This window comes from Helicoverpa zea, chromosome 12 (assembly GCF_022581195.2).
Source record: "Helicoverpa zea isolate HzStark_Cry1AcR chromosome 12, ilHelZeax1.1, whole genome shotgun sequence".
Lineage (NCBI taxonomy): Eukaryota > Metazoa > Arthropoda > Insecta > Lepidoptera > Noctuidae > Helicoverpa > Helicoverpa zea.
The window spans coordinates 10,426,268-10,442,499 of NC_061463.1; the positions used below are offsets into that span (position 1 = coordinate 10,426,268).

Consider the following 16,232-nt stretch of genomic DNA (forward strand, 5'->3'; position numbering starts at 1 on the left):
AATTAATTATCTTAATGAATCTATTTACTCTTGTTTCACATAACATGTCAAATGAAATTCTCTCGCAACAGATGCAACGCAAGAAAAATAAAAAAAATATATCCATACATAATTATAATACCGCCGTATTTTTTCCCTTATTTTTACTACCGACGTAGCTTTCTTTAACAGAAGTACTTTCACTAAGCACTTGCGGTTAAGTTATTTCTTAAAATAACCCTTCTAACAAGTATCAAAACGCACCCCGCACTACACAACAAGCCGTTCATGCAACGTAACTATGAACTATGACGTATCACCTCCGTTAATACGCCATTTAATACCATACAACATCGTGCTCTTTGTTTTAGCCCCTGTGGCCTGGTCCCTACAAAAAATACCCGCTTTTTTACCGTAGAAATAATGCCAGGAATCCTTTTGAGAACGTTTTGTACCGTGTTGCTGTGATGTGATTAAAATCTGGCTGTTGGAGCGTTTGTGATAGGGTAGAATGTAGCTCTGACAATGTCTTGTTGTGACCTCTTCGTATCTTCAAAAAACCTGAATAACTTTTCAGGTTTTAGTATGAAACACCATCTGTGATCAACCTCTTTCCTCAAAAGAAGTTTAGTCAAAAATCTTAATGACAGACACCTACAGAAAAATAATAATGACAAGTTCTATAAAAAGACTTCAATTCGACTAAATTGATAAAATTTTATATTATTATTATTTATAAAAAAATGTGACTGTACAAAGTATTAACATTGCCTAAACATAGGCACAGACAGTGGTTCGCAATGTCAGTGCCTTGGCAAGTGATGAAGAAAAAAAACAATGAGCAATGTATCGAGCAATGTCTTACTGACCTACGATTCTAACTTAGAGCTACATTCAGACAGTTCCGATTTCGAAGGCATACAGAGCCCCGTTGTCACAGGCAAAAAGGGTAAACATAAATTCCATATGAAGAAACTATACCCAAAGCGAAATCCCCACTTACAGAGATGCAATAGCAATGATTATGTACTGTCGGAAGACACCTCTACAGAAATGTGGGAAAGACAAGAAACCTCTTTAAATCAATACGAAGAAACAGTAGGCGAAATTAAAGTACGAAAATCCTACAAAAACAAAAAATACAAAACTCTAGACAGCGGGGACCAAATAGTAACAATAAAGTCTAAACGCTCGTTGATACGACACAAAGTAATGCCATGTCTATCAAGCATGTTCGGACGACCGAGTAATAATGTTAAACAAATGTCAATTATAAAGGAAAACCAAGCTGAAAACGTAAACATAGATAACGGTTGTCAGGCCAGCGTCAACCGTGAACACAAAATAAGGAAATCTACTATAAGACAGCCATGCTACGCCGTCCAACCTGTTTATGCCTTTGAAGGAAACGTTCATTCCAAGCAGACTCCACTTCAACACACAAAAATTGTCCGAGAACCGTTATCGCCTCGCGAAACCTTCCGATACGACAACTCTAACATGAGTAACAGTTTGACATCATCCACGGAGGACGACAGAACTCGAAGATTCATTAAAACGAAAAAGTCAAAGCGTAACAAAACTTTCCTCAATGATTATTCCCCAGGTTATGAGGGATCAGACCCAAAATGTAACATACAGCAGCAGTACCCTTCGATATCACTTTCAAACTCTCCATATGATATATATACAACTCCTTGTCAGTATCAAGGGACCTATAAAAGGTGTTCCCCATTACCTTCTGATTGTAGTAGTGATCTACCGGGCACATGCTCAGGTTTTTGGGACTATCTCTTCAATAAAATCAATATGAAATACCAAGGTAATCTGGGGAAGCCGTGCAGATGTAATGATATAAATACAAATACTACCATCGTCACCCACTGCTGTGCACCTACTTGTGAAAAAAATAACAACCCGCAATATGCGAGTGCTCCTCCACAAGCCTATCAAAGCCAGACCCCATACAAGCAAGATTCATGCTCCTGTTGTGCCTCTTTTCATGCAAGACCTCCTGCAATTGTTAATGAAACTCAGACTACACCATCTCCCATTTTACCCGTGACTGTCCCTCTACCCGCACCTCTACCCGCTCCCCCACCAAACAAAAAACAGGAAGAAGTGAAAGTAACATGTAAGTGTTATTCAAAAAAGTATTCAAACGGTGCGGCGCCGCCCCCCGCTGCAGTTGTACCAAAGTCTACAGGCTCTATGACTATGGCTGATATACCACGACCCTGCCAGGTCCCACACGATGAAATTACAGGTAACTTAACACAGAAGTATAGAGGTGAAATACTATGCATTCACAACCCCCCGTGCGTTTTGATCAACGGGTGCCTCAATCTTCCGCCTCCTAAAGAAGAAACGACTATGAATATGTACCCAGTAGCTACAAATGGTAACAGCATCAAGTCTGGTTTCCAGCTAGGGCAAGTCTCCAAGAGGCAAAAAAGCGCTCAATATTGTTTGCCAACAATAGATAAGCAGCAAGGACAAATTGCCGATGAAAGTTGCCAGTATCTCCCTCCTTCGAAGGAAAATGTCTTTGAGAACGATAAGCTAAACGAGAGTTGTCAGTATCAAATTCCAGAAAAATTAAAAGAACAAATGATGGTTACAGACGAAAGTTGTCAATATCTACTTGAAAGCAATGTACGGAAACAGAACATGTCTACCAACGAGAGTTGCCAGTATCGAGTCTCAACTTTTGAGATCCCCAAACAGCAAAAAATGGCAAATGATAGTTGTCAGTATCGGATGCCATCATATAACTCACCACAAGATCAGATTCCGACAAATGACAAATTGCCCTACCGGGTGTCACCATTTGAGATCCCGAAACAGCAGATGATGACAAATCAGAGTGGTCAATACAGTGTGCAGCCATTTGAGACCAAAACAAATGACATTTGTCAGTACGGACCTTCGCCATTTGCAACCCCAAAAAATCAGAGCAGTCAACGCTATAAACTGTCTGCTTTTGAGGCTGAGAAGCAACCTGTCACTGCTAACGAAAGTTGTCAGTACTGGGTGTCACACACTGAAACACAGAAACCACACATGGCTGCCAATGAAAGTTGTCAATACATTGAATCACCTGCCGAGAATAATAGCAATAAGGAATCAGAACCAATCATAGAATTAAAACCAGCTAAAGTGAAAAAAGAGAAACTTGTACAAAGTATATGCAACCACTATCCACCTTGTGAAGTCGTTAGAACTTGTCGCAAGCCTAAATATGATCCGAAGCTACAGAACTCTTGTGTGCATGTACCGATGTGTGAGAAGGTACCTCTGTGTTTGATGGAACTAAAGGCCCGCAACCGAGCCGTCACATCCTGTCCACATAAGCCTAAATGCGCTGAAGTGCCTATTTGTACGAGGAACTACATAGTTTTGACAGCTAAGGAGGAGGCGGGTACTCAAGTGCGGCCAAAGACTAAGATGGTGTGCAGACACGAGCCGCCGTGCATCATGATCCCGCGGTGCCTGGCGCGCGCGTGTGATGGCTGCATACCCTGCGACGCCATCCCCGACTGTGTGCACCAGCCGATGTGCGAGATGATCCCCGCCTGCTGCAGGAAGTCAGCCAAAGAAATGGTTTCTGTTCGTTCGCAATACCCGAATCAGTGTTCTATAGTTTAGGAGACAAGGTTCAATTTTAACTGTACATTAGCGTGATTACTTTAACTTGTAGCGTGTTGGTGCTAACTCAGCTAAATTGCTAGACAAATATAGTGTTTTACTGATTACATACGAGTGTTGTACACACGCTACGTTGTACCAAAGTTTGAATTTTTTATGCCATCGCCTGTAGTCGTAGATGTTATTGAGTATTCGTTCTATGTTATTAAAGTCATTCTCTCTTAAATTACGGAATTTCATGACTTAGTTAACTTTCTATCATTCGTAGCTTTACAATCTAAACGAGTCATTGTGTCGAATAATTAAATCTGTCCCATCAGAATGTACATTTGAGTAACAAGCTCACTTTGTTCCGTGCACAATGCTGCCACGCCAACACAGTTCCTACGCGGAGTACCTACACTTGCGTGCATTGCGAGTGGGCGGCACTTAATCATTGAACCCTGTTCCCTAGGCCCCGGCAACTTTGGAAGGCGGTGTACGGAAAGTATCGAAGGTGCCAGTTTACTACGAGAACAAATTTTTGAGAATGATGCATTTGAAACGTTCTTGCAAGTGACTAACAGTGTCGGATCGAAGTGCCAATAAATAATTAGTCGGTCTGTTGTTGTTTTACTTTTTTAGTTTTGGAAGTCTCTTTTTACCTAATTTTGTAGTAAAACCAATGTTTACCAATATTGTAATTGCGAAAGTCACTCTGTTTGTTTGTTGCGCTGTTACGCCGAAACTAATGAACCGATTTAAATAAAAATTGCTGCAGAAAAAGGAATTAGGCTATGTTTTATCTGGTAGTAAGAAATGGTTCTTCTGGGACGTGGGTGAAACTGCGGGGACAGCTAGTAATACCTATAAAATCTTACCTGCTTTGTATTACAATCATATTATTTTACTAGACTAGCATTTTTACCCATATCCTATACTGTGTTGTTTACTAGAGATAGTAATTTGGCATTACTCGTATGGGGCTAATGTCAAAATTCTATCTCTAGTTTGTTACAGCCTTTTTATAGTCCCACTGCTGGGCTGCGGCCTTCTCTCACATGGAGAAGGATTGAGCATTAATCACCACGCTTGCTCAATGCGGGTTGGAGATTTCAGACTTTATCCGTCTTACCACAAAAACTTTTTAACGTCAGTTTAAGACTTGTCTAAAAAAATGTCAAATTATGACGTTGACATATGGTTCATTTTGGAGCCACATTTTTTTTAGACAAATGTAAAACAGTGGTTAAAATTTTTGTAGTAAGGCCATATTAGTCCAGGTTTCCTCAAGAAGTTTTCCTTCACCTTTTTTTATCACCCATTGGTGTCTAAGATTACTTAGAAAGTACATACAAGCTTAGAAAAGTTGCATTGGTACTTGCCTGACCTGTAACTCTAGTAATCAAAACAAATCAACGGGATAGAATATTGGGACCGGCTGTTAGTATTTAGATAATCGACCCATTACGTACGTTTCTAACATAAAATTTTTGGTTTTATACTTAAGTACCATGCTACTTTACCTAGGAACATGTACTTTAAAAAGTCATATAGGTAATTGCCTGATCTAGACTCGAACCCGTACTCTCGTACTTGAGCTTTTCGCTTTGACCACTAGGTTTAAAATATTGTATAGCGCTTAATCCTACTAATATTATAAATTGGATGTATGGATGTTTGTTACTCTTTCACGCAAAAACTACTGAATGGATTTTAATGAAACTTTACAATAATATAGCTTATACATCAGAATAACACATAGGCTACAATTTGTAAACATATTGTTCGAAATACTAAACCTGCGCAGACGAAGTCGCGGGCACCAGCTAGTGCTTTATATTTTCCTCAGTCCATCTCATGATTGTTTGTCATGCATCGTAGGTAATGCATGCATTCCGATGATTAGACGAATATATTATTATTGTGTGCCACTTCCTTAAGCTATTCGGTAGTATTTCATATAAAAAGTATGGAGGTTATAAAACGCTATGGAGCAAGTTGGTAGTCGAAGACTTAACTCAGATAGGAAATAAAATGAAAAACCTTTTGGAGATAAATAATAAAAAAGTATATTATAGTGTCAGAATGAAGCATCATTCTGCTTATTCGATATCTCTTATTTGATATTCTAACAGCCATTTGTCAGTTACGCCGTGACTCATCGCAAAACGTTTCTCTAAACGCGATGATTAACAAACAAAAGAGTATCGTAAATTGCCAAACTCAATTGTTTTCACTGTAGAATATTTAATTTGAAATCAATTCAATGCAAATGGAAGCGAGCCGACATTCTTTCACGAACATTTACGATATGAGAATACTAAAACACTAACTATTTTAACATTCATACGAAATTATCTAAAAAAACCGGCCCCGAGCCGGCCCTATAAACATTTCTGACTTATAGTTGAGAATTTTCTAATCTATAGGTGCTCAAAAGAGGAATTTTATCATTTCGAACGTCCAAAAGTAGAAAACCAGTTGTATACGGAGTGGTAAAAAAATCTTCAGAAAGCACGTCATTGTAAATTCTCCTTTCCTACGTCGGCATTAAGTTGAAAATGGTGTGAATTACATGTGGGACATATGATGTTATGTTGTTTATGAGGGTGTGATCAAAAACTAATGAGTAGAGACCGTTGAACCCGACCAGTTTTGGTCACCATGTATATTTAGGGTCCCGTAGAAGTGATAATGAAACTACACAATAGTTAATGTTGATCCGAAGATATTACCACGATGTAGATAGTAAAGTCGCTTTGGAATTTAGAAATATGTATAGGATTTTTATGGGGATTTTACTGGTTTTTAAGTGGGCAAGTATTTTTAACAAGATTTTAAATGTAGCAGTATTTTTAAGTGGTTTTCTTACAAAATAAAATGGAAATAAATATCACTATCTAACTAGCGTACTGTTAAGGTATGGTGGTATTAAAACTCAGGGTTAATACTGATAAAACCTAATTTCCTGACCATGGAATAGAACCTAAGACTACGGATAGGCAGCAGCGCTGGCAATCAAGCAAATTAAGACTTTTCACTAAATCTACAACATTTTTTTTATATTTTAATGTCAACTTTATTTGTTTAAGAAATGTCTTAACCACGACATATTTAGTAGTATTGCTAGTCTTAACTAAAAAGGATTAGGCACAATTACTTCAGAAAATAATCACCTAATCGCCACAAAATCAACAGTGGGCGGACGAGCATTTAATTAACAGGTAATTTCTTCTAAGAAAAAATACTCAGTAATGACGAAACATAGCCTGACCAATACTCGTTCACACGTTATTGTACGCATACATTCCTTAAATACATTTCGTGATGAAAACCAATAACTAACAGAACAATGTATAGGAAAAACGGTAAAATTATGAAAAAAAAAAAAACTTTTTACCCACCTTTCACGGTAAACGTGAACGGGATTGTTCGAAAAAGTGAATTCTTGGGTAAAGATAACATGCAGTAAAGGTATAAACTATTTGGTTTAGACTTTTTTTGTTAAGAACCTTTTTACGAGACGGGGAATTTGTTTTTGTCTATGGCTAGCTTATGTAAAGATTTCTACTAATATTCTCTATGTATAGGGTGAATGAAATATTCGAAATTATAGAAATAGATACTTTTGGAAAATATAATCTTTCTTGGAAAATAACTTATCTACTCTTACTATCCAGATTCCCAATTAATTAAATAATTTGTGTATCGATTTAAAAATAAGTAATTGATCCAATTAAATAGATATTAAACTTATTACCATACGAACATATTCTTACGTTTAGATTTATCAAAATAAATATATATACTTCGTATTTCTCATGAATCAGACATCTTTATTCGATAAAAAACGTTTTATTACTCAGACAGAACGAAGTTTTATTGAATTAAAATAACTTTAGATTTATCGATGTCGATAGCCATATTTATTTTTTCTTCTCTATTTTAGTTTCATGAATAAAAAGTAAATTAAAAATAGTCTGATCCGTCTAGACTTGATAGTGTCATCATGGTCTAATCGCATTTAAAAATCTAGGTAGTTCAGAAACCGAGTTATTTTTTCTTAATTTGAATAAATTATGGTTTAGTGGTCTAAAATGGATATCTAGAGACCTACATGTTGCAGCCTTCCTAGAATGCTATACCTAGTAAAGATTTCGTAGTTTATTTTTATTATATTAACTGCTAGAATCTTGACAAGTCAAAATACTTAATGTACAGCATTAATTATAATTCATTTTTACTGGAGTCGCAAGAAAAACTTAAACACTTGAAGCACTTGTCGAAACAAGTAGATAGGCACGGAGGTTGAATGCATAGAACAAAGAATACTTAGGTATTTTGAAGGTAAGTGTTTTCTACCACAAACTACTGATGTCGAAAGGGATGTGAAAAACAAAATAAAAAGGGCGATAAGTAAATGAAAGAAGCTGTAAACAGATTTCTGACGAAAACTAGACATGCCTAAAATGTTTAATGCTGTTAACACATTGCGACAGAATTTGGTTAATGCATCTTTCGATCGTCATCCCATCTTACACAGCTCTTATATTTGTCCAGCATTATTTTAAAGATTTTTACGAGTAATATCTACCTACCAACTACCAATGTTAATAAAATTTCTAAGTTATATGTATGTACATTCTTAACGTCTCATGGATAATAACAACTTAGGGAATAAGAAAAATATACTAGTTAGAATAAACAAAATACCATCTATTTCTCTTCGACGGTCTTTGTTGTTCAGGGACCAGAAAAGTCTGGGTAGATACATAGTGGCTACATATAAAGTACTGTCAGATATTCAGCTTCATTGACGAGGGGTGGGATTGATGTCCTGTCTGATACTTACTTTATTTATTTATTTCTTCAAGGGTTTACCCACAGCTTCTGTGTAGATAAAGCTTAGAGTACAATTTCTGTTTTTTATTTATTTATTTTATTTATAATACTTTTTACTTCGAAAATAGATCTCAGTGGCGTGCACTTGGAGAGGCCTATGTCCAGCAGTGGACTGCGATAGGCTGATGATGATGATGATGATGATAATACTTTTTGCACAAATAGTACAATGGCGGACTTAACGGCGTTTTAGGCGTTTTCTCCCAGTCTACCTTTGGGTGGTGGGGAAATAGCAGTGGTAGGTGAAGTTTTTAATACAATCTACATGCAAAGAAAAAAAATATATATATATAGAATATATGGACCCATGTATATATTTTATGTATTATATAGAATATATAATACATACATGTATATATTTTATGTATTATATAGAATAAATAATACATAAAATATACAAGGTGTTGATTTGCATTTGTGCCATACTTCAGGAGGAGGACATAAAAAACGTAAATAATCGATTGGAATTACAGTAGATGGGAAATAACTAATATGCACTGCTTTTTTTGTCATTGTAATGTCGTGGTATTTCCGAAGTAATCCAATTTTATGAATGAAATTTATGAGTGATCGTTGCGTATGCTTTGTGTTTGCGTTTGTATGAGGGTGCAGCACGGTTTTAACGCCAGTAACATACGCGCCAAGTTTAAATAAGGCTAGATGACATTTACGGAATGCCGAAAAAAAATTAGAGAAAAAAAATTACGTACCAATTTTTTTATTGATTTGGGTCGAGAATCATTAGCATAATTACCTCCTTGAATATGGCACGGATGCAAATCAACAGCTTGTATACATGGCTATTCTGTTATTACTAGGGCTTACACAGTCGCCAATTACAGGTTAACCAACATACGCAAATTAATGATAGGATATAAAACTAGAAACTAACTTACTGTTCCCTGCCGCTTCGTATACAGAAAAGGCGTTATCACCATAATAATCTCCGCTCCTCTAATAATCGTCTTCTTCACTGCCCTGCTCACCGTTCAGACATTATTCACTCTTCCTTCTTTGTGAAATCTATTCTTCTCTGGAATGAGCTACCTCTGGAGGTCAGGATGGTAAATAGTCGACACACTTTTAAAATGAAACTGCGAAATCACATCCATGGCAAGTTGGCGGAATCATTACAGTAGTTCATTTTTCTTACCATCTTCTCCTACATTCTCCTGGATACAGTTGTACATATATATAGTAATATATATATATGTATATATATATATATATATATTATATTTATATATGCATAAATATATATTTTTATTATCTTCCACTGATGCTCAAATTGTGTTGCACCTACCACTTCTATTTCACCACCACCCTAAGGTAGACTGGCAGAGAACGCCTAAGGCGTGAAGTTCGCCGTTGTACAATGTGCAAAAAGTATTTTTAAATTAAATTATAGTGAATCAGGATTACAGGATTCTTTATTAAAGTCTAGCTACTCATTATCATTACCTAGATTGAAAGGATAAAGTGTTGTGATCTACCCGTTCTCTAATAACGAGTGTGAATCAATAGATAGTCAGTTTGATCGTAATAGCTATAACTGCTGTGAACAGTAGATAGCCGTAAAGTAGATACAAAATGTAAGTATGTTCCTACCTATGTGGTTTTTAAGCGATATCCACTAGGCCTTAAATATGGATCCCTTCAAAGATATTTTTTTTGTAAACTATCTATTTTTACAAGCTTTTATTTTATTAATTTATGTTAAATATTTACTTGTACGTTCCATAAAATAACTCCAACTCGTGTAATATCAACACCAAATCTATAATTACATTGATTTACGATAATTTCGCTGCAAGTCTGATAATAGTTGGCAAATATAGTGATAACAGACAACTGACAGTTTAATAACTAAAATAATAATATTGTTATTGATAATAATGTGGTACGTTTCCTTTAGGGAAAATGTTTTGTGTCAATATGGTCGTTGGTCATCAACCTTTGGAATCGAATGGGGATCTATTAATATTGTTTTCCGTTTACTCATTTATACATATACATTAAATTTTTAGGTAAATCTATACTAACATTATAAAGCTGAAGAGTTTGTTTGTTTGTTTGAACGGTCAGATTTGAACAATTCTTTCGGTGTTAGATAGCCCATTTATCGAGGAAGGCTATAGGCTACTTTTTATCCGGATTCGTGCAGAGGTTCCCACGGGATGCGGGTGAAACCGCTGGCAGAAGCTAGTGTCTATATAAAAAAATATAAATTTGGCCAGTATCAAATAGACTAAAAACTTTCATTAAATTCACGATTTTCTTAAAAAAAAAAATTGTTCCTTCCATCGCGCCAACCGTCGGGTGACTGTTTTGTTTGCAGAATGGGGGTAGGCTAATATTACATTATTTCAAAGAATGTGAATTTTAGATACGAGTGTTTTAATCTCTCATGTCACTACTGAAACTTTCATTCAATAATGTTTGAGCGTCACCCAGGTATTTACTTCAAAATTATCAATTCAAATCTTATAAATATTTTCTGAGTACATTTAACCACGCTATTTAGGCTTCTTCTCACTGCATCTACCAGGTCTCTGCAGGTTATTAGCTGGAAAAGTAATAGGTAAATAAAACAATGTAAAACATTATCAAGTAATTCATTTAATTAAACAAAGCAGTTATTGATCCACATAGGTATTTTGAACGCGTCCAATTCACGGACCGAAATCGGTGGTTTTTTTTTAAACTGCCACCCAGAGGTGATTGACACACGCGTGCATCGAAGAGCACGTAAATGTCGATCCTGCGCCTGATCTCTCCCCAGTCGTGTCGGATTGCCTTCCTATGAGACTGAAGGAATAGGAAGGGAGTTGTTCTGAGTCTGAAAAATGTTGTACACCATGACTGTTATGGCATAAAATGTGAATATGAATATGTGAATCGCTGCTGCAACCTGTCCACTTCGGTGACGAGTGTGTGGTGGTGATTCACATATTATGTACAGGTTGGTATTTAGAATACTTCCATAGGATAAGGAACATTATTACTAACACTTTAAGTCTTGTTGCTTGAGAATAAAGATTTATAATTAATATAACATGCCCTGCACAGCTGGCTGATCTCCTTGCCGAAGAACAGCCGACAATCGGTCTGGGTGTGGTCAATATCATGTAGATATGTTCGTAACTTTACTAGCTGAACCACAGTTAGCTGTTATACGTTGTTCATATAAACATATATTTCCTGTAAGTAGTACATAAATAGATGGATCATTGTTATTTTATGTTTATTTCCCTATACCAACCTCATTTGGCCAATATTTAGGAAAATCTAAATTATATACATCACGACCATCACGTCTACATTGGGTGAGGTGTCTATTTATTATAATAATTACAGTTTCTATACTCTTAAAATCATAATACTAATATTATAAAGCTGTAGAGTTGGTTAAACGTTCTAATCCCGGGAACTTCTGGTCTGATATGTTCTGTCAGATAGAAGGCTACTTTTTATAATGCGTGTAATAGTTCCCACATGATTCGGAAGCTAGTATTAAAATAATAGAATAATTCCAAGAAGATAAACACACTTACAAAGTTAGAACTAAAATCATAATATTTGGAGAACATAGTTATAAAATACATTTATGCTGAAGAATCATAATACATATGTTAGTTAGTTAAATCCTAATTACTTACAATGTAAGTACTAACAATGAACACATTAATCCTCTACAGACAAAAATGCAGAAGAAGGTATGATATGTACATAGCATAAAGTATATAGGAGATTACATAATCTTTGATACACAATATTTGGTACACATTTTATAACACGCAAATGCAAATTATCACAATGAAAAAACTACAAAATAAATAATACAGAGAATATTTCTTCGACTTAATTCTTGCTGTGTCATCTTCAAAGGCGTGATGGTGAAGAATTGGAGAAGATTGGCGAACCCAAGAGCACGGTATGAAGTTCCTACAGTGGTAGAATACGTAGGAACTCTATACCTCGCTAGTGGTAATCACCAGTACGAAGAAACTTCCAAAAACTGCGAAAAACTTCTAGACTCCGTCTCTTCTTGATCTTCATTGTAAACAGCTTTCAATCTTGTTTGTCGTACTGAAATAAAATATTTATTACTTACTTAATTCTATTAATTAGCATTAACAAAAATACGTTAAAAATCTCCATAAATTCTTTCATCTTGTCTCGTATTATTAACATTTAATGTGTAAGAAAACATTATAATTAAATTCAGAAACCGCCATGTGGTCCCATAATGTAACAATTTGCCGCCAAATCTGAACTGCCAAGGTTACCCACCTGATACGGTAGCCATCTTTAAATAATTCGAATAAAAAGTCAGCAGCTGTCAAATCTCGCATAATTACTCGCGGTATTTTGAGATTTGCATATTTTATGCAAAATTTTTAGGGACTATCAACCCTTTGGGTATGCAAATGTTGCCAGCCGTGGGAAGTTGGTCATTTGCATAAGAAATTCATCTTATTTTGAAGGTTACAATGTTTAGATTTTAATTCTAAAGAACCAGGAAGTTTCGTGGGAACTGGTCGGGTGACTTTGAATTTAGGGAGGATGGTTTAAAGGCAATAATAATCTTCATTCGCCATTTAATTCTATGGTAACTTCCAGATATGTAAATTGTATACAGTGGTCCGTAAGTGATACGGTCACGTGAACACCTGCAAAGATTAAACAAATACGAATAATTTCCCGGCTATGAATATTCCTAAGGTTCCTAGGAACAGATAATAAAAATAATACTCGTAATAAACACTGAAAGGAGTACAAATATAACCATGTTTTTGCACTACCTACGAATTACGTGGTATAAAATAAATTAAAGCGTTAAACTGAAACAGAGTTGTTTAAAGAGCGTTAAAGGGCCTAGGCCTACATTAAATTATGGCATAGGCCCTAAGGTGACATACACATGTACTTTAAAGTTCATTTTTAATGAGCCATAACGAACTGTCTGCACCCTACTTTTATAATTAGTTTGACAAAGGGTGGCTACCCAATTTAAGTTGACATTTTGACTAGAAGTTTTTAGTGAAATTAACAGGTCTATTATAATTGGGTCTTTCTATGTTGGGGCCTGATTTGGAGATGGTATCGGTATTTTCTTATTTATTGTGATTATTAAGTTGCTTTTAAGTAATTATTCGCTTTTTTAAGCATCTGTTTAATGTGTTTGGTTTATAAGAGTGCTTTATTTGACAGATAGAGATACCTAATTATCTTTATCGGCTTAATTATTTTAAACACTTCCTATAGAGCTATCACGAAAATGGAACATTTCATATTATTGTGAAATATTTTAGGACCAAATTGCAAAAAGAAAACAATTTTTAAAAGAGAAACTTTTCTTGTGTGCTCTTTTCAATAGTTGATCTATTAACTTTACTGAGATGCATAGTTCTTTATCCAAATACCTACTCGCTTACAAAAGGCTTAGGTAACAAAATAACCACTAATGCTAAAATCACTTAAAAACGTACGTTCCACTTAAAAATATGTAAACAATCATTGTTTCAAGCAAAAATGTTGATACTGCAAACAATCAGAAAGACAGACTTGTTAATATTTGCCTATTAGCGCTAAAATGGAGAATAACGTTACAAATTCAATGGTTTTAGTTGAATAACCGTTTTTACGTTATTTGAAAAACGTTTTTTGGGTACTAATTTGGGGTTGGGACTTCACTACAAATTGGAAAAGAATAACATGGAATATTAATTGCAAAGTTATCTGTACTAATCGAATGTTATCTCGCAATTTTAAGCAATATTTTAATACGTCTGAAAAACAAAAGTAAACAAGATTTTTTACTTGGAAAACACTACAGACGTTTTTTTTACGTTTTTCAAGCTCAATCTCAATTTGAATACGTACGACTTGAACATTGAAAATCATTTCTTTCTCATCACCAAAATTTTTTTCGTCAATTTTTTTACGAAATACGTTCCGTTCCACCATAAAACCGTGCACAAAGCTACAAAATGCGTTGTCCCATAAAAAAAAAAAAAAACCTAAACAATATGGCAAAGAAATCTACATGTACTTAACTGGGGTGGGTAAGCCCGAGATTTGCGAACTAATTTCAACTGGGAATCCTCAAAATGAGAGGGATTTGGGAGACACCTTTATGAATGTTCGTGTAATGTTATCACGGATTGTGTGTAAGGGGCTTTAGTTTATGTACTGTTTTGGGTAGCTATAATATATATTTTTTTGTAGCTGTGACTTTTGTAGGCAAAAATATATCTAAATTTTTTTACTGTAAATTATAGGAACAGGCAGCTTCAAAAGTAGCTGAAATATTCTTTTTCAAAACTGCTTAACACTGTGGCGTCGATATCTTATCAGATATTTTTTTTAAGATTAGTATTGAAACACTTTTGAAAATTATTATTTGGTCAGCCATTTATGACATTGACCGTTGATCCTAAAAATAATCCGAATCCATCTGGGTGACTAATTTCAGATAGATAATAAGTAAGACAAAATGAAAAATATATCTATCTCGTGATGGTAGGTAAATAGAATTCACGTGTTCCATAGATAAATAGCTAGATAGGTACTATCGATAGAAATAAGAAAGTAGATTTATTATGACAGCCACGAAGGTTTCTGTCAATCTTTCAAGATATAACTCTTTACAAGATACTTTTTCCCAGTTATGTAAGCACAATGTTCTATTTTGATTATTTTAAACTTGTTATCAGACAGAAATTTTATCTCAATGATAAGCGAGAGATTGCATATTTATGTTGATACGTAATTTAGTTACTGAGATAAGTATTGTTCTTTGTTTATTATCTTATTTAAATAAAATGTAGCATTGAAATATTTTATTCAATTAAGTTAAAAAGGTAAGTAAATAATAAAAAAATACATAGTCAAAACAAGAAAAAAAAATATTATGGTGTCTGATAAAAAATATACACATACCTATGTATTAAATACGGAAACAAAAATAAATTAAAAATATGCAGCTCACCGATTACATGAAATCCAAAGCAAAAGCACAAAACACACGCGCCACGTAAATGTTTGCGTAAAATGTACGTGAAAGTTACGTTTTATCGCCATTTAATCCGATTCGACGAAATTAATGCCGACTAAATATGTATGAACGGCTCAATTGTAACTCCACGCGACGCACATAAGTGCCCCTACACACGACAGCTACGTATAACTCAAGTAGCGAACGGAATCCGGCGAAACTTGATACAAACTACTTAATGCTCGCGTGTCAGATGGCAGTTTAACTCCGTATCTTCTTTGCCTGACGCAGCGCTGCGAATGTCCAATAAATACGCGTTTGACGCCCGTTGCGTACACAATAACCAGCGTACCGCGACCTCTGTACGCGGATAACGGAATGCTACGACTAACTCACATCACTAGTTCGGACGACTGTGAATGGCTCTCGCCAATCTGGTCGAGCGTCGAACGACAGTGCTGCCAACACAGTCGCACCAACTAACAGGCCTTTTGTCGCATCTGAATTGATATTACCGCAAATAAATAATTCAAAACGTGTAACGCAAGAAACCAGACATAATGAATAGATAGTGTTGTGACTTTGTGAAAATAATTGCCCGAATAGGGTTTATTGCCTTGAATGGATCCTTATTGTGCTCGGAAACGGTTTAGTAAAAAGTAGTTCCTTGCCAAAAGTCGATGCATGGATGCGTGCGTTTATGGCGGCGACATTTCCCGCG

The 16,232-nt window shown here is 35.4% G+C and overlaps 1 protein-coding gene and 1 long non-coding RNA gene across 3 annotated transcripts in view; one reads left to right on the forward strand and one right to left on the reverse strand.

Moving 5' to 3' along the window:
- Positions 1 to 816: 816 nt before the first annotated feature.
- Positions 817 to 4,192, forward strand: LOC124635428. Its single transcript, XM_047171311.1, has 2 exons — positions 817 to 3,582; positions 4,082 to 4,192. The coding sequence occupies exons 1-2, from the start codon at positions 817 to 819 to the stop codon at positions 4,184 to 4,186; spliced, it is 2,871 nt and encodes a 956-aa protein (XP_047027267.1). The 3' UTR covers positions 4,187 to 4,192.
- Positions 4,193 to 11,110: 6,918 nt separating this feature from the next.
- LOC124635429 overlaps positions 11,111 to 16,232 on the reverse strand; it is a 31,226-nt gene continuing 26,104 nt past the window's right edge. For both annotated transcript variants that reach the window (XR_006985005.1, XR_006985006.1), the window contains one exon: positions 11,111 to 12,600. This is a non-coding gene — a long non-coding RNA (uncharacterized LOC124635429). The remainder of the gene's footprint in view (positions 12,601 to 16,232) is intronic.